The following is a 17,786-nucleotide window of genomic DNA, read 5'->3' as shown; positions in this document are numbered from 1 at the left end:
ACTCCATTTCAGAAGAGTACGAATATATACAATTAAACAATCCTAGTATTATTAAAATCACAATTCAGTTTTAAAAAGTACAATCAGCACCTTCTGGTTGGCTCTTATCTATGCTTTAATGCGTACAGCTTACTCGACAGTTAATAAAATCCGCTAGTCTTCGCAGATGCCTTGTTCTGTGTGCTGTGTAACTAGTCTGTTTACACATCCATGTAGAATGTGTTTTATTTTATTTTTCAATCTGGGATCATTTATTATTTGGTGAGATGTTTTCTGTCTCTTGTAAACTGAAATAATTTTGCACCTGTTGCACTAAAGCCATTTGTTTTTCCATAGGTTTTTAAAGGATCCTTCTTTGTGAATTCACAGATTTGTTCAGGGATATTGCCATCGTTAATGTACAGTTTTGGGATATCAGTGTGTGGCACAGCGAGGGGTAACTGGCATCATGCCTGACTCTGGTATGTCGCACTGCCTTATGGGATTTTCTTTTTCTTTTAAAATATGACTGACGCAATTGCATCAGATCCGTCGTTCTACATTTTGATTTAATTCCATCTCAGATATCCTCAATAAATCAAATGAAATATGACTTCGTTTTTCTTGCCTTTATTATAAAAATGCAACATTTATGGGTCAAGTGAATGATGTTTACAAAAAACAACTGAGTCAGTAATTAAGGGCTAATGTTTTTATTATCTACTTACAGATGTAAGTACAAGTCCTTGTGGACCGATTTTCCTTATACAGCAGGCTTTTTACTTAAACTTCTAACAAGGGTTTTTTCATGCAGGGAGTTGCTAAACTGTGATCCCAATGTTTTGAGACTAGTACTACATGAAAAATGTCAATAGAGAAAGGGCATTAAAAATACTAGGAATGTAATATTAGCAGCAGTGTTCTTTGAAATATACTCTCATGCGTATTCTGCAGACAGTGCTGAGAATATTGTAAACAGCAGGCTGTGAACTGCTGGGCAAACATGATGACACAATTTCTACATGCAATTTACCGCAAGCATCTTTTTCTGCAGTATGATCTGTAACAACAAAAATGGCCATCAGACAACAAGTACACCGACTCTGATACATCTGACAGACCAATACTGTCTTTGTTATCAGTCAGCCGATACAACGGTGGGCTGAAATGTATTACAAATAAGCTAAAATGTGAGCGATTATCACTCCATCTGCTGAGGTGTGCTTTCTATATGGGCCAAAATGGAGATGGTGCTTTTGTGAAGCTTCACGGCGAGGCTGACCCACTCTCCTGCTCGTACCTCCAGGGGCTGCTGCAGAACGACAGCGGCCTGCTTCCAGTGAGCAGCCTGGCCGAGGGTGCTCACGCTGATCTCTTCGTCCAGGTAGATGTGATACCAGAAGGGAATTGCAGTTATTCTGCCTGTAGATGTAGCCTGGACCTGTTCATTCAGAACCAAAGAAGCAAAGTCAGAAAGTTAAGTGAGGTTAAAAGTTTGTGGGGGGAGACAAATACAGGTCTGACTCATTTCTACTTCTTTTTTCATGCTTGTGAATTTTAATCAGCAGATTTAATGTGTAAATTAATTTTCAGCACTTCGGCCCTGTTCTATCACAGGTGACATTTCTTTTTCAATTTATTTACTTTAAAAAAAAAATTTTAATACATGATGCGATCACTGAAAGTATTGATGCACAACTAACCTTGACTTCTCTGTTAATGTAGTTTGCGTTGGCATCCATGAGGTTGAGAACAAAGAGCTCTACAGATTCACTGAGGTGTCTGCACTCCAGTGTGGAAAAGTCCAGAAACACATGGACCGGTACCTAAAAAACATAATAAAGGAAAGGGAACAATTATGTTGCATTTCGTTCACCCACAACTGAAAAAAAGCCTTCTTAACATTAATAAATACTGATCGTGTCAACAAATGCCATAACTACTATAAATACTTATAGGTACTCTAAATACTTACCCATAAATACTATTACCCAGTATGGCCCAGAACAGGCATTTATGCTTTGAAAATGTCACATAAACGCCACTTTACCAGGTACTTCCTGCAAGTACCAGGTTGGACCCGTTTTCCTTTACTGGCATGCATTGTGGTCTTCTGCTGCTGTAGCCCATTAACATGTTATGTATTCAGAACAAGTAATTTTTTGAAGTACAGTCACCTTCCCATCGGCTGACCTCCAGCATCAATGAGGCATTTTCACCCAGAGAACTGCTGCTCACTGGATATTTTCTCTTATTAGGACCATTTTCTAGAAACCCTAGTGATGGTTATGTGGGAAAATCCCACCAGATCAGCAGTTTCTGTCTGTCACCAACAACCATGCCACATTCATTTAAATCACCCGTCTTCCCCATTCTGATGCTCAGTTTGAACTTCAGCAGGTCGTCTCCACCGTGTCGACATGCCTAAATGCAACAAGGAGCTGCCATGTGATTCGCTGATTAAATATTTGCTTTCATAAGCACTTAAAACTAAAAATAAAGTGGCTGGTAAGTATATAAGCTCTAATCTTGTGTGAATCTCACTCATGCACTGGCTCTGAAATTGGCACTCAGTCACCAAACTTTTAAGAAAAAATTGAGAGCCTCTGACATAAACACGTGTAAGTAAGCTTCAGGCAGAAGATTAAAAAAGGAGCTCTTGTTGAATCTTTCTTATTATTTCTTAAAAGAAGAAAAAAACTGTTTACTTCTGCTAAAGGTACAGATTATTTTAAAATTTAATAGCAGGCTAAGATTAAAAAGAATAAAGGAACAGCTAAATTGACTCACTGTTGTTGGTCTCAAAAATTAGTTTTTAACCACACAATGTTATTTTCAGCAGGGACCTCACTCCCTCACGGGTTAGCTCAAAAACACATCTTCCACCTCATCCAGACGGGCCGCAGCAGACCTAAAAACCTGCCAGAAAGTGGCAGCACAGAAACTGCCATAGTTTCCTTGACTACAGAACAAAAGAAGCTTTTCTCCTCCCTGTCGCAGTTGTGTAGACCTCAGAGCCCACTGTTTGATGTGCCTGATGTAATGTGCACTGATGTATGCAGGTAGGAATGTCTTAGGGCCAAGCTATGTGTTGTGTCTTGTGTGACAGTTGTGTTAGGAAGTGCCCTCCGCCGAGGGCTTCAAAGACAACATCTGTTAAAACAAACGACCGTCCCGAGAGAGGCCTGCAAAATTAGAGCGCAAACATCATGCTAGGGAAAGAAAAAATATTTCCAGACCAAATAAAGAAGAAGAAATTCAAAGGAAATTCACAGCTTGTTTCACACAGAGACACACTTCAAAAGAAGAGCACAGAAAACAAAGTCCTGGACCTTGGTATTCCAAATGAAGTACTTGTGTGTTTTCTACCAATCCGCCTGATTATCTCTGGCACGTCACATTCGATCGGAGATATTTTTTCTTATACTTTAATAACACCGCACCAAGTGTCAGTCCTATTTAAAAGAACCCTTTTGTACGATCTTTGTAAACGATGCGGGCTTACAAACATGGCATACTGTATGCGAAAACTGTCAATATTGACTGTTATTGCATCATGAACATGAGACAGAATATCAGATACAAGCAGCCAGAGAAGTACAAAAGCAAAGTAAAAACTGTTTTATGAAAACTGAAAAAGTCTTGGCTTTACAATCTGATTTGATTGTGATTCCCTGTAATTTCTTTGACCTAATTTAAAACCACTATAGATCGTAAGAAGACGCTTTGTAGCTGAAATTATTAAACTGTTATAAGTAAAACAACTCATGTCATCCTCCTGTTTAGAAATTAAGTCTTGAAAAATATTTGTGCCATCCACACTGAGAAGAATATAAGTCGCTTAATTTAAAATGCTAATATAGACAAGGAATCTGGTCTGCTTAAGCATGAATGAAGAAATAATACAAAAACAAAAGTTTTGGAGCATGTTTGAGTACTGATGGAAATGGTGGGGGGTTTTTCCAAGAAGGAACAAATATGGTTATGGAATAACGGACCAATTCTTCATGGCATAAATACTGGCTTGAGAACTAGTGACTTTGGAAGTCATCTGAGTACAGTGAACTCATTGTGATATTCAAGAAACCAGTTTGGGATGATTTGATCTTTGTGACATGGAGTGAAGAGGGTGGACATGGTCAGCAACAATACTCCTGTGAGCCTGTGCAAACTGTAGCTTCAGTGTCGTTATTAGCTGACATGTCTCCTCACTGACGCTCTTCTGCATACCTTGGAAGGTATAAAAGTTTTAAAAAATTATATACAAGTAATCGCTGTAAGCTAAAAGCTCAAGCTTCAGACTGTCCTAATTTTTTCTTCTATTACTGGGTCTGGCTGGTGTCAGCAAGAGGGGATTTCCTTATATGGTCATTCTCAGGCAAAACCAGAAGTATCAGGCTAAGCGTAGCATGCACACCTGCTCCATCCGACTCAGAGAGTTTAGCCATACGTTGCAGGTTGCAAATGTTTTGGTGGCTAATTAAAAACAAAAAACAAAAAAGCAAGTCAAATCTACTTTTCAAACAACAGTCGATACTAATTGCCAGTGGGTTTGTCCTTTCACAGGTAATAATTTTTATCAAACTGTGGTATTTTTTTCCCCTGTGGATGTTCACAATGTCCATATTCCAGATTGGATTCAATGTACAGATGGATCTGAGACGCTGCCATTTTTTTTTTTAAACAACCTCCACACCAGCAAGTGGAAAAGATGGTGCACACAAGCCAGCTGGAGGCAAATCAAAGAAAGTGGTTTTAGGGAAGGTGGTTTTAAAAAGACAAAAGCTGAAACTGAGTCTGTGCAAAGGTGAATGAACTGAAGGCTGGCATCAACACCCAGTGTAAGATAAATAAGGATTTTTTTTTAACCTAAAAACCACTCTAAACTACATGGAAATAAGTATAATTTTCACCCACAGTACATGGAAATTATGGTAAATTGTCTGGTACTTACATAGCGCCATTCTACTCAACACTCAAAGCACCTTCTATTACTACCAAGTCTCATTCACCCTATACACAGTCATAGTGCTTTTATGTCCCCCAAGCCCTTTTTCTAACATTCACACAAAACTCCAGGTTCAGAAGCTTGCCCAAGGATACTTCAGCACATGGACTACAGGAGCCAGGGATTGATCCACTGACCTTCTGACTCTGACCTGAGCCACAGCTGTCCCGAACGATGGAGCTACAAACTTTAACCGGAGCACTTTTGTTTGATTCTGATCAAACAGTTGTTTGAACTTTGCACTACTACATGGTGCTCTGTACACAGCTTAGAAATCCATGTTAAAGGTGACAAATTTATAGAAACTAACATTAGGAGGGATCGTAATCAAAGGCATATTTTTAGAACCTAACGATATTTATGCAAAAAAACACGTATTTACCAATTTAAGACACACACACACACACACACACACACACACACACACACACACACACACACACACACACACACACACACACACACACACACACACACAGAGTCATTTACATGCAAAATAAAATACCATAATAAAGTGTTCTGGTAGATTTTGCAGTCATACTTACAGTGAACTGGTTGATAAAAGGAGCAATATTGAATCCAAGTGTGGGCTCCTGACCCTGGACAGCGCTTTCCAGTAGCAAAGTCTCAGACTCCACCAGCATACCATACACCACAATCTTTCCCGGGAAAATACGTCCTCCTTCCTCCAGCAGACATCTGGGATAATTGATAGAAATTGAGCTGACACGTCTAAAAGCAAAGCACTAAAAACTGAATCAAAACATGCAAAAGCAAAATACTTTATCAGTTGCACACTCCTACCTGGCCAGTGACGCTTTCTCCATCAGCTTCTGCCGTATGAGGCCGCAGGTTTCTACACAGTCCAGGATGATGGCACTCCACAGCTTCTCCCTGGAAGGCCTTTGCAGCATCCCCTGCTCATCCTCCGTGTTGTTTAGCCAGAACTCCAAATGCTGTTCCGAGACACTATTGGAGCGAGCCAGTCTCTTAAGCACTTCCTGTTGCTTCTTCTTTTCCACCGAGCTGAAGGCTTTCACGTGACCCTGGCTGGCAGCGATTAGGGAGAGCAGAGAGAAGCCTTCCGACACGTCAAGCACATAAAACGGGCTCGCGCAGCGTGTGGCCACAGCGGGGCCGGGCTGAAAAGCCGACCCTCGCTCTTGGTTTTGGCACTTAACCTTCAGCTGGGAGATGAGTTTGGCTAACGCAGTGCAAAAACTCTGATGGTAATCCTGATTGTTCAGGAGCGCAATTTCCGAACATTCCAGCATGCAGAAGTCTCTCGCTTGACTCTGATCAGTCTGAAGACATGCTAATGCACTGCACAGTTCTGCCTCTGGGTTTGGGTTTGAAACAGGATACTGAGAATCCATTAGTTTGTCTAAACTGATTTTATGGCCGTCTCTCAGCACAGCAACACTGCAGAGCCTCAGGTAGGCATCTCGGCAGGAGACTTCAACAATCAGCTCATCTCGTGGCTTCAGGACAAAACCTGAGAAAAAAAAATTCAATGAAGGAAAATGATCAAGAGACTCAAGAAATAAAATTATACTGAAAATTCAGTGTAACCATTAGGCCTTACTAAAGATGCATTACTCTTAAATAACACGTAATTATGCATTTTTTTTGCCTGTTTTTGATCATTTTTATTGGTTCGTGTTTGTGTATGGCTTCTCAAACGACCATGAACACCCCTGTGTACCAAAGTATTCTAAAGTAAATATAAGGTCATCTGTCTGTCATTCATTTACAATAATGAGGGACACTGATAAAGTCCTACACAAAATCAAGATCACTCCAAGTTCATGCTGTTGAAGCTGCTTCTACAAGCTACTGAATCATTTTTATTTATTTACATTTTATTAAATAAATAGCACCACGTTTTGTTTTTGTAACACTCTGATTGGAACTAAAAAAGGATCTATTTTCTGACTGCATACTATTCAGTACTTGCATCCTTCCAGATAAGGAAACGTCTGCTTTTACATGCTTCGTCTATTCCTTCTCAATCTTTTGTGTTAGCAACAAACGTCACTTGTGTCAAAACCATTATTTTAAAATAAGTACACATAAACATGATTTATAGACACAGTAAAAAATATAGTTAAAAACATCTTAAAAATATACTGAACACTATTTAGATGTCTGCTGAAATGTGAGAAATGGGCACGCAGGATGGAAAACAAAAAGAGCACAGAGGAGACGAAAGGAACCCAGCAGAGAAATTATAATTCAAGGGACCAGGCAGCGAGAGGATTCCTACAGGAATAACATCTGCTCGTGTCTTCGCGTCAACACGCGGCTCGTCACAGGCGTTTGAGGAAAATGCATATTTATTGCCTATAAGAATTTCATGAACACTAAAGAGTGTCACAGGCGATCAGGGCGCACGTGTCACGGCAGCGGGGAAACGGATGTTGGCGATCACCGGGAAAGGTGGCAGCACCCTTGAGGCTGCCTTCGCCAATTAGCGCTGCAGTGAAATGCTGTAGAGGCCTGTCTCAAAGATGATGTACTGCGATGCCAACCGGAACATGTCACCTAATGTCAGTGGCTATTAAGTTCACGCTGGCCTGGGATGGTAGCAAAGTAAAGAGTATGCAGTGCCCTTAGGTACATTTGCCAAAGTTAATTTAAAGCTCAGAAAGCAATTAAAACTTTTTAAAAGTCTTGACAGTTTTAATGTTTCATAGTATCCATTTTATGCTACTTTAATAGCCTTACTGTGAGCCTTAAAAATACAGAGACGTGTGCTATTTTTATTTGAGCTGATACCATATTTCTTAAATGAGTCTTACAATTTCACTAAAGGTGATTTTTACAGTGTCACTAAATTACATGTTGTAGTGGAAAATTCCCAGAAAATAACAACACAGAAATTATTATTAGCAGCTAAAATGCTTCTTAAAGTAATCCACACATTATTAAACAGAGAAGACTTTAACACACACTGCCCTCATCTGACGTAACACAGAAATGCAAGATAAACGAGAAGCAAACACAAGCAGATCAGATGTTTCATTTAAACATGCTCAATTCATGAGAATGAAGAAGTGGACTGGTTATGTGCTTAAAATTTACCTTAAGACAAGGCTAACAAAAGCAATGTATGTAAACTACAATAAGTGACGAAGTCTCCACCTATCTTACCCGTGGCACTGTGGAAGGGGTAGATGGCTTGTTCCCAGCAAGTGTCCTCCTGGGGTCCAGTAGACAGACTGTTCTCCTCATCCAGGTGGAGCTGGAACCACACTGCCAAAGCATCCAGCTCTCCCTGCTGAATGACGGGCAGCCGGATCTCTTGAACCTCCCTGGAGCTCAGACCTTCCAGCTCCTACAGGTTACAAAACAAGTCACACTTAAAGCGGAAGCAACACATCTCTGAAGGAGCTAAAGTCAAAACTCAATTCAAGCTTATACTCGGAAGGGCTGATCAATTTGACAGATGTTGCTGCTTTTAAAGTAATTCAAAGACAATCTGCTTGTTAGACTGAACAATTAGCAGATGTTGTCCGGCACTTTCAGAAATTTCAAGTCTCCAAGACCATTACCACTGTTTTGCTATTAAATCTCTCCTCTCATGCTGCTGGCACGCACTGAGAGTTGCAGTGAGGCGGTTACAGATTATGACATAAAGCGGGTTGTCTGCTAATCGGATGGTCAGTGGTTCAATAACTGGTTCCTCTAATCTCTAATCATGTGTGTATGTGTATGTTAGACAAAGGCATTTAAGAATTAAAAAAGCACTGATATGAATGCATGAATGAGGCTTGTAGTAATGAGCACTTTCTCCTCAAATTGAGTAGAAAAGCACTACATTAGTACCAGTCCATTTTCATCTATCGCAAAGAGCAGTGTAGTATGCAATACAGCAAACATCATCTGAGATGGTTCAATTCCAACTTAAAATAACAATATTTACTTCAGTGCAAGCATGCCAGTGGATATGTTAAAATAGTTCAAAATTTGAATGCTAACACTAGAAAAATACATTTCCAAGTTGCACTCATATCTATGAAAAGGTGGATTTGAATGGGAATTAGCAGAGTTCCCTCTAGTGGATAAACTCTGCAACATCAACACTCAAACACAGCTGAAGGGTGTTCCTCTCATCGCTTCTTTTTTTTTTAATGTAATTTATCAGCCAATATAAATGCCAATAACAATCTATCAGCCAATCTATCACCCTATCGATATATCGGTCTGGTTCTACACATAATAATCGTAATCTCATACGCAAGAGGTTCTTAAAGGAACACCTTCCAAATGTTAAAGAACAAAGTGCAGCTGGAAAAGTTTCACTTTCTATAGTTTTCAAGACACCAGCTGCACGTTTCAGCATAAATCTAAGTATCACTTATCTGCTAAAGTGGCAGCGTTGCATCGAGGCGACAGCCCGCTTACTACACGTGTATGAATAAATATCCTTTGCCTGTAACGAGGTCAGATAATTCTTTTCTCATTATTAAATTATTCTGGTCATTGCTATGGCAGACAAAGGACACGCAAAAGTAAAGTCAAAACAAACTAATATCATACTGGCTATTTCTGAATATGCGTCAGCCCTCATCACCTGCACATTGTTGAAATCTATGTTGAGGGCTGTGAATGGCTCTGTGAGAGGTTTATATCCTCCTGGCAGTCTGCTGAGTCTTTCTGTAGTGTACGGCTCCATGGAGTCATCTGGTTCGGAGCTGCAGCTCACTGGGCTATGGAGCTCTCCAGCTGCAGCCATGGAGAGACCGCCCACCTTTGTCACACACAGCCTGCATAAAAAGAAAAAAAAGACACACAGTCAGCTGATTGATGCAGACAGCTAGTGAACACAAGTGTTCCTTTTAAGGTCGCTCCCGGGTCTACCTGTGATGCCGGCGGATCTCGCTGCACTCGACAGCCATACCAAAGACAGTGGCTCCTGCGGGGATGACCCGTCCTGTGGCAGACTGCTCCCCAAATTCATTCTCACCCCTCTGTGGGGAAAAGGCATATTTGTGGCTAATGCTACTGAGCATTTAATCCTATTAATATTGTTAACACTTCACATGAAAGTCGACTGGATGCATTTGGCTTTAACAGCAGGGTAAAACTACTTGTAAGTTACTGGATGTGCTGAACTGTCACATCTCCCACTATGAACTCCGATTTTGCATGTGTTATTCTGACACTTAACAGGCTGCTCCTTGGCTATACATTAACAGATGCTTGTGCTGACACTGTGTTACCACCCAGGCAAGCATGTAGCTTTTTCTGTGCTTTTGTCATAGGCGGATCCTGTTCTGTAGTTCCTCTTACTCTGCCAACCAATCGGCAAGCTCGACCTGCTTTTGTTGCCTTATTTAAGCACTTCAGGTCAATACCAGGTGACTAGAATTGCATTTTTTGCAGCCCACCACTGCACCTTTTGGTCTACGCCACTGACAAACTTCTTATAAGCTTAACTGACTCAGGCTGAGCATGCCATAAGCATGCAATAAGTGCAGTTTATCTGCATTTCTGAGGTATTTCTTTTACTGGTTGTGGGCTGGGTCAGGCTGAGCTCTCTCATTCACACAGATACACACACAAACACATAAACACCACAGCGAGACGTTTCAAATGGTCACTTCTTAGACATAGTTATATTCTGAGTGTTGCTTTCATTTTCCTTTTATTACTGAATAAGTCACTGTTACTTTGTTAGCCCGCTTCTGTCTTTTTATTCCTTTCGCAGATTTGACCGGTCCTCTCCTACTTGCAGTTTTATTGCACCTTTTGTTTTTTGCAAAGCAATAAATAACTTTGCTAAACCAACAACAACTGGTTTTATGCCTGTACCCTACAAACTGGTAACGCTGAGTTGTGACGCAGAGATTATGTCAGAACTTCTTTTTTGGGCTAAAACACGTGATCGCTTTCTTGATGCTTGTCCCATCAGTTCAATAGGAAGTGTTACTCACTAGAAGACTTTTGAAACCTTTTCTATCTCCGTTTTCACCTACCTACATATGTCTTCTGAATTTATGTGATTTTTTTCAAATTAATTACATCCGTTTTATCCACATGGCTCATGTGCAAAACTGTCCAAATGTTTTATTTATTTATGTGGGATTTTTGAGCTACAAACATTGCTTCTTTCGTACATTCAGTCGTTATTTTTTAAATCTGATCTCAGACCAAAGCCCCAACCATGGTTCAGTTTGTTTTGTTGTGTAAGATAAGTATTAATTTTAAGTACTGAGCGCTCAATTGTGTGTTTTTTCAAATAATCTATTAAAGTACTTCACTTGAAGATTGGAGAAACTGAACTTCACCCAAACCCAGTGTCATCCCTCTGTAAGTGCATGAATGCATTAATGATTGCAGCTAGACATCTGCAGTTTATTTACTAGTTTATGAAGGACTGCCGTGTTTACAGACTCATCTTTGTGTTTAATGATTAGGAGTTACCTTGGGCGGCAGCAGGAGGTGGTGCCAAGCGTGAATCAGACTCTCTATGATGCCCTCTCCAAACAATCCTGCATCTACTGTCTCTGTCACCACCAGTGATACTCTTTGCAGGAAGAATAAAAGCATTTATGGAAAAACCTTATTTTTTAAAAGACTTCATAAAACAAGGATCATTACACCACTACACACTGAGACTGGCTAAACTACAACACCTGGAGGTTGATTAAAAAGTATTTTAGGTACAAAGTGCACCTGTGCGGTATGTCCTTTGGCACTTCCATCTCTAGGGACTTCATATGGAGGATCTTGATGCTGCCGTCCATTCCATTAGCACTCACCACCTCACAGGCCAGCTCATACATGGTCTTTGACAGCTCACAGGCGTACACCTCAGCAGCCCCTGCCTTCTTAGCACACATACTTCACAGAGAGAAACAGGAAATCAGGACAAGAATTCACCTTTGAAGCCACAATAAGAAGCATAAATCCACCACTAACTCTGGAGTTTGTATCAAAGAGTCCAAATTTAACTTTCAAATCACACTGGATAACTTAAGCAAATGAACAGGTTTCAAATTCCAATGGAAAATGTCTCACCCAAGGATTCCAGTGCCAGTACCTATGTCAAGTACAGTGTTGCAGCCCTTCTGAACAGCCTTCTGAATGGCTTGCTGGTACTTCTGGTTTCTCCCGTGGTCATTGAGCATGAAGAAATGCCAGCGCTCCACCAGCCAGTTGGCCACACGGTAGAAGTTCTCTCTGGCCTCTGGGTAGTCTGGTCTCATCTTTAGAGCTTTGTGAAAATAACCTGCAGCTTCATCTCTAAATCCCATTCTGGATGGTAAAGGGGGGAAAAAGCATAAAAATATAATTTATTGAGAGAATGTAAAATGCTACAGAACTAAGAAACTCAAGTGCTTAAAACACAAATCCTATAGTATAATATACTACAAGCAAAGTAATATAATAGAATTTTTTTAAATCCATTTTCTTCCACTTATTCGAGTCCAGGCTGTGAGGTCAGCAGTCTAAGCACAGATATCCAGATCTCACTCTCCTCCACTACCTTCTCCAGCTTTTCAGGGTGGGACGCTAAGGCATTCCCAAGCCAGCCCAAAGATGTAATCTCTCCCATGTGTCCCGGGTCTGCACTGAGGCCACTTCCTGGTAGGGCACACCCAACACACCTCACCTAAGAGGCACCCAGGAGGCATCCTGAACCATTGAGCTGGTTAATTTAGATGTTTAGTAGCAGCAGCTCTACTCTAGCCTGCTCCCAAATGACAGAGCTCATCACCTTAGCTCTAAGAGAGCTAGACCGCTACCCTGAGGAATGACTAAACTCATTTCTGCCATCAGTATCTGCGATCTTGTTCTTTTACACACACACACACACACACACACACACACACATATATATATATATTAGGGATGCAACGATACTCGTATCGATATTGAACCGTTCGATACAGTGCTTTCGGTTCGGTATGCATATGTATCGAACAATACAAAATTTGTAATTTATTTTATCAACTTTCCTTCTGACAATGCTGTCTGTGTTGAGCGTTCAGTGAATCTGCGTTTGACTATTATTTTGGTTTTCATGTGACGTATGACCCTGAAGGTAAGCGCGTCATGGACTAAGGTAAAACAGTATGTTGGATGTGCCACGCAATGCTCAATTACATGGGTGGGAACTAGTGTGTTAGCGCAGTTAGCTCGTTAACGTGTTGGCCGTCTAGCCCCACGCACGGGGCGATCAGGGGTAGCTCGTTAACGGAGATTTGCCATGTTGTGGCGTTAACGTCATTTCAACGAGATTAACGCTGACAGCACTAGTGGGAACACAACGAATATGACTGCACATTTATGCCGACATCATCCTAGTGCAAAGACAAGTGGAAGCAGACAAAAACAACAAGCATGCATGCTACAAACTTTACCAGAGTCATTTAGACAGCCGTTAGCACATGATTCTCCTTATGGGGACCTGATATGTTTAATATTGTGGCGAGCTCAGACAAGGAGGAGACGGAGGTGTCGTTTGGTCTTGCTTCCCGTGAGCTAGCCAGGGAGCACAGCCGTTTATTGACATCTGCCGAAGAACACTGCCGCTAGCTAACTGCTCAGCGCCGCAACCGCACAGCAACAACAACAACAACACACAGGGCGCCCTCTGACCCCGGAAGGACACACCGTCGCAGCGAGAGGGCGTCACCCGTCACTATGGCAACACAAACAAAACATAACTGTACAAACAGAACCCCGAACAGCCCTGACCCTCTACATAGCCCCCACCTAAGGGGTCAGTCGTCCCCGACGACCCCATTACCCCACACAAAGTCCTGCAAATGTCCAGGTGCCTTCTTTTGGCGCACCGGCCGGTCACGACCGGGGGGGGGGGGGAGTCACTCGGGTCAGAACATGGGATGCCACCATCATCCCACTTCTGACACCAATGTGGCGAGCTCAGACAAGGAGGAGACGGAGGTGTCGTTTGGTCTTGCTTCCCGTGAGCTAGCCAGGGAGCACAGCCGTTTATTGACATCTGCAGAAGAACACTGCCGCTAGCTAACTGCTCGGCGCGGCAACCGCACAGCAACAACAACAACAACACACAGGGCGCCCTCTGACCGCGGAAGGACACACCGTCGCAGCGAGAGGGCGTCACCCGTCACTATGGCAACATAAACAAAACATAACTGTACAAACAGAACCCCGAACAGCCCTGACCCGCTACATAGCCCCCACCTAAGGGGTCAGTCGTCCCCGACGACCCCATTACCCCACACAAAGTCCTGCAAATGTCCAGGTGCCTTCTTTTGGCGCACCGGCCGGTCACGACCGGCGGGGGAAAAGTCACTCGGGTCAGAACATGGGATGCCACCATCATCCCACTTCTGACACCAATGTGGTGAGCACAGACAGGGAGGAGACGGAGGTGTCGTTTGGTCTTGCTTCCCGTGAGCTAGCCAGGGAGCACAGCCGTTTATTGACATCTGCAGAAGAACACTGCCGCTAGCTAACTGCTCAGCGCGGCAACCGCACAGCAACAACAACAACAACACACAGGGCGCCCTCTGACCCCGGAAGGACACACCGTCGCAGCGAGAGGGCGTCACCCGTCACTATGGCAACATAAACAAAACATAACTATAAACAGAACACCGAACAAGGTATATATATATATATATATATATATATATATATATATATATATATATATATATATATATATATATATATATATATATATATATATACTGACTGTATCTGTGAGTTTGCAGAGTAGAGTACCTGAACAGGTGTTCGCCCATGCTGTTTAGGATCACCTCGTCATCAGGGAAAAGTTCCAGAGCTTGTTCATAGCAATCAAAAAGATACTGAATGCGGCCCAGAGAGTCCAGTTCTTCTGCCCATTTGAAGAGAGTGAACCTGAAAGACTCCTAAAGAGAGAGAGATTTCAATGAATATCTTTGGATTTATTTATTTATTGAGAAGATCATTGCTGTTAGGCCCAGTAATCATTTCTTCCTCTTTTTTATAGCCTTTAAAGGGAAAAGTTAAACCATTCTCTAGCTCTTCGGTTGTAATATGATCCTCTTCACTGATAAAAGCAGCTGAACGTTTCCCCTCCTGTAGTAGCTATGGTTTCTTACTTGCCCACAGGCTGCATCCCTTTGTATTTTAAGCATGCTCCCTTCCAGCTCACTTTTCAGAGAAACCTAACTTAGAACCTCCTGTGCTCAGGAACTATGCATCTATATCCAAACTCACTTATTTGTCAAACATTTTGTACGCATTAAAGAAGCACAGTATAAAAACAAGCTCCAGTTTGGGTTTCACCAAAAGATCTCAACTCAGACTGCAATTCTAAAGCTTCAATTCGTCTTTGAATGACATTGGTTCTGTGACACTGTAGATCATTATATCCATAGAGGTCATGTGACTAGGTCAGTACTTCTGGCACACCATTAGATTAGAGCTTATCCCTTAAACAAAAGTTTCACCATCTCTGTAACAGTCCTCGAGGTCTAATTTCCACTGCAGTCTTCTGGGGCTTGTGTAGGGTTTGGTTCTAGCACCCCTATTACTCTCTAAGTGCTCGCAGCTAAAGCATAAATACCATATATCCACAGATCATATTCAGATTTTTTTTCTCTGAAATACATCTGCCTTTTGTTATCTGAAACCAGATTTTGCTAAATTTCAGTGCTCAGTGCTCGTCAAGGATCAGTCCCAGTCTTTATCTATTGTCTGGGATAATTCTAATTAGTCTTTGTCACTGACACCCATATTTTGTTTTGCTTGACTTCAAGTAGATGACCTGTGATGTGCTTTAACATTACATGAAACTGATGACTTACTAGACCACGCAGATGGTTTCACATCACACTTCTATTTATGTCTCTTCGCAGGCTCTCTGCTCAGCATCAAATTTCTCATTCTTATGAGCAACATGTGCACCTAAATTCCTTCATCTTCACTTCACTCACTCACTGTCTGTCCCAGTGACACCATACTTTCCAAGTCTGGTTGTATGCACTGATTAGGGTATTTTAATTCATGTTTTTTACACTTTTTTCTTTTGTTTTTCTTTCATATTGCTTTTAATAACTGAGTTTTTTGTGATCCTCATTTCAGAAAAGCAGTGTATCAGGAAATCCTGCTTGCTTGCTGTAAAATTTGACCTCTGCGTGTATAATTGTGACTGGTTATCTGTGGACAGCGTTTGGCACCGAGTGCTGACGGACTGGTTTTCAGCATAGTGTAAACAGTAATTACCCTTGCAAAGTCCTTAAACACAGGTGCGAGGTTGAGCACCAGGAGGTAGTGTGCAAACGCAGTTCCATAATCTTGGTTGAACAAGCACTGCTGGGCACTTTCCAGAGAACTGGAGACCAGCTCGTTCCTGGCAGGATCGGCTCGGCGGCGCCTTCGAGTCCTCCTGCCGTGCTTCTGCCGTGTGCTGGTGTTAGGCATCCCTCAAATTAAGAGCAATAAATGGAAATTCTTTAAGAAAGATAATCATGATGCCATATGTACAATCTGAAGCCACTTTCAAGCCACCCCGCCCAAAGCACTACACCCAGAAAAGAAAAAAAACAAAACAAAGGAGCTTTTCTATGTCGTGAAATAGAAGATAAATGCAGAAGATAAATACTGCATAAAAAAAAACACAAATTAAAATGCTATATATTTAATCAGCCATATGAAAAAGAAAGCTTTAACAGAACTCTACGCAATCCTGTAAAAAAAACTTGTGCATCTTTACAATTTTCGCAGGAATTAAGAGCATAAGTAGCAGCCAGGTACAGCTAACTAAATACATTTGATTAACTGATCATCAGCAAGTGTGAGCACCTCTATGAAAGCAGAGGTGTTGGCAGTGTGCTGATCTGGAGCATTCAGGTGTGTGTTAATACAGTGCCAGGGAAGAAAAGCGTCAACAATGAGCTCAGAGAAGCAACTGTTGGTGCCTACCAGTCTGGGAAGGATTACAAAGCCATTTCCAAACAATTTGAAGTCAATCCTTCTACAGTGAGAGAGAATATTTGCAAGTGGAAAACATTAAAGACAGACGCCAATCTTCCCAGTAAGATTTCATCCAAAGGTCATAGAAGGGGTGGGGTGTGTGTGTGTGTGTCGGGGGGGCACTCAGACTCTACAGGCCTCAGTTAGCATGTTAAAGTTCATAAAAGTGCAAGTGCAATTTGGAAAAAGCTTTAACAAGTGTGGCTTTTTTTTTTTAGAAATGTTGTCAGGAGAAAGCCTCTTCTCTCTAAAAAAGAACAATGCTTAGCTTTGCAAAGACGCTTGTGAACAAACCACAAGACTGATGGAGCAATGTCCTCTGGAAAGACAAGATTAAAGTGCAGCTGTTTGGTGGAAGCCAAACACAGCATATCAATACAAACACCTCAAACCAACTGTCAAGCATGGTGGTGGAAGGGTGAAAAATTGGGTTTGATTTGCAGCCACAAGGCCCCAGTACAGTGAGTCAACCATGAACTCCATATACCACAGCATTCTACACTCAAATGTAAGGACCTTAATCCAGCTGCTAAGGCTTGGTGCAATGTGGGTCATGGAACAGGACAATGATGCCAAGCACAGCAGCAAGTCTACAACAGAAAAAGAATCAAGTCGTTGCTATTTCAATCAAAGCCCAGATTTCAAGCCGGTGTTGTGCCAAAAAGTGATTGCCTGCCAAAAACTGATTTTCGGTATTTGCCAAAAACTGATTGCTCGTATTTAAACTGCTATAAGTAACTTGTTGGGCTATAATATGTGAAACATATGTCAAATGCATCCCTCATGGATGACAAAGTCCTATTGAGCCACAAACAACATTTGTGTAACAAGGTAG

At 41.6% G+C, this 17,786-nt stretch overlaps 1 protein-coding gene across 2 annotated transcripts in view; it reads right to left on the bottom strand.

Moving 5' to 3' along the window:
* Positions 1 to 647: 647 nt before the first annotated feature.
* Positions 648 to 17,786, bottom strand: part of prmt9 (protein arginine methyltransferase 9) — a 20,550-nt gene continuing 3,411 nt past the window's right edge. The window contains exons 2-13 of one of the 2 annotated variants that reach the window (XM_085409626.1): positions 16,202 to 16,401; positions 14,714 to 14,862; positions 12,014 to 12,250; positions 11,669 to 11,836; positions 11,417 to 11,519; positions 9,851 to 9,960; positions 9,564 to 9,756; positions 8,141 to 8,324; positions 5,792 to 6,482; positions 5,533 to 5,686; positions 1,683 to 1,805; positions 649 to 1,420 (exon numbers count right to left, since the gene is read on the bottom strand). In XM_085409626.1, coding sequence (XP_085265752.1) covers positions 1,181 to 1,420; positions 1,683 to 1,805; positions 5,533 to 5,686; positions 5,792 to 6,482; positions 8,141 to 8,324; positions 9,564 to 9,756; positions 9,851 to 9,960; positions 11,417 to 11,519; positions 11,669 to 11,836; positions 12,014 to 12,250; positions 14,714 to 14,862; positions 16,202 to 16,399 — 2,550 coding nt within the window. In that variant the 5' untranslated portion in view covers positions 16,400 to 16,401 and the 3' untranslated portion in view covers positions 649 to 1,180. Of the gene's footprint in view, positions 1,421 to 1,682; positions 1,806 to 5,532; positions 5,687 to 5,791; positions 6,483 to 8,140; positions 8,325 to 9,563; positions 9,757 to 9,850; positions 9,961 to 11,416; positions 11,520 to 11,668; positions 11,837 to 12,013; positions 12,251 to 13,359; positions 13,685 to 14,713; positions 14,863 to 16,201; positions 16,402 to 17,786 lie in introns of those variants that run through there. The other variant, XM_085409627.1, reaches the window with a different exon arrangement.

Source organism: Rhamphochromis longiceps, linkage group LG6 (genome assembly GCF_057381845.1).
Source record: "Rhamphochromis longiceps isolate RC_006_pf linkage group LG6, R_longiceps_female_GT1.1, whole genome shotgun sequence".
NCBI lineage: Eukaryota > Metazoa > Chordata > Actinopteri > Cichliformes > Cichlidae > Rhamphochromis > Rhamphochromis longiceps.
The sequence above is the reverse complement of the archived record's forward strand: the minus strand, read 5'-3'. Positions and strand labels throughout refer to the sequence as shown.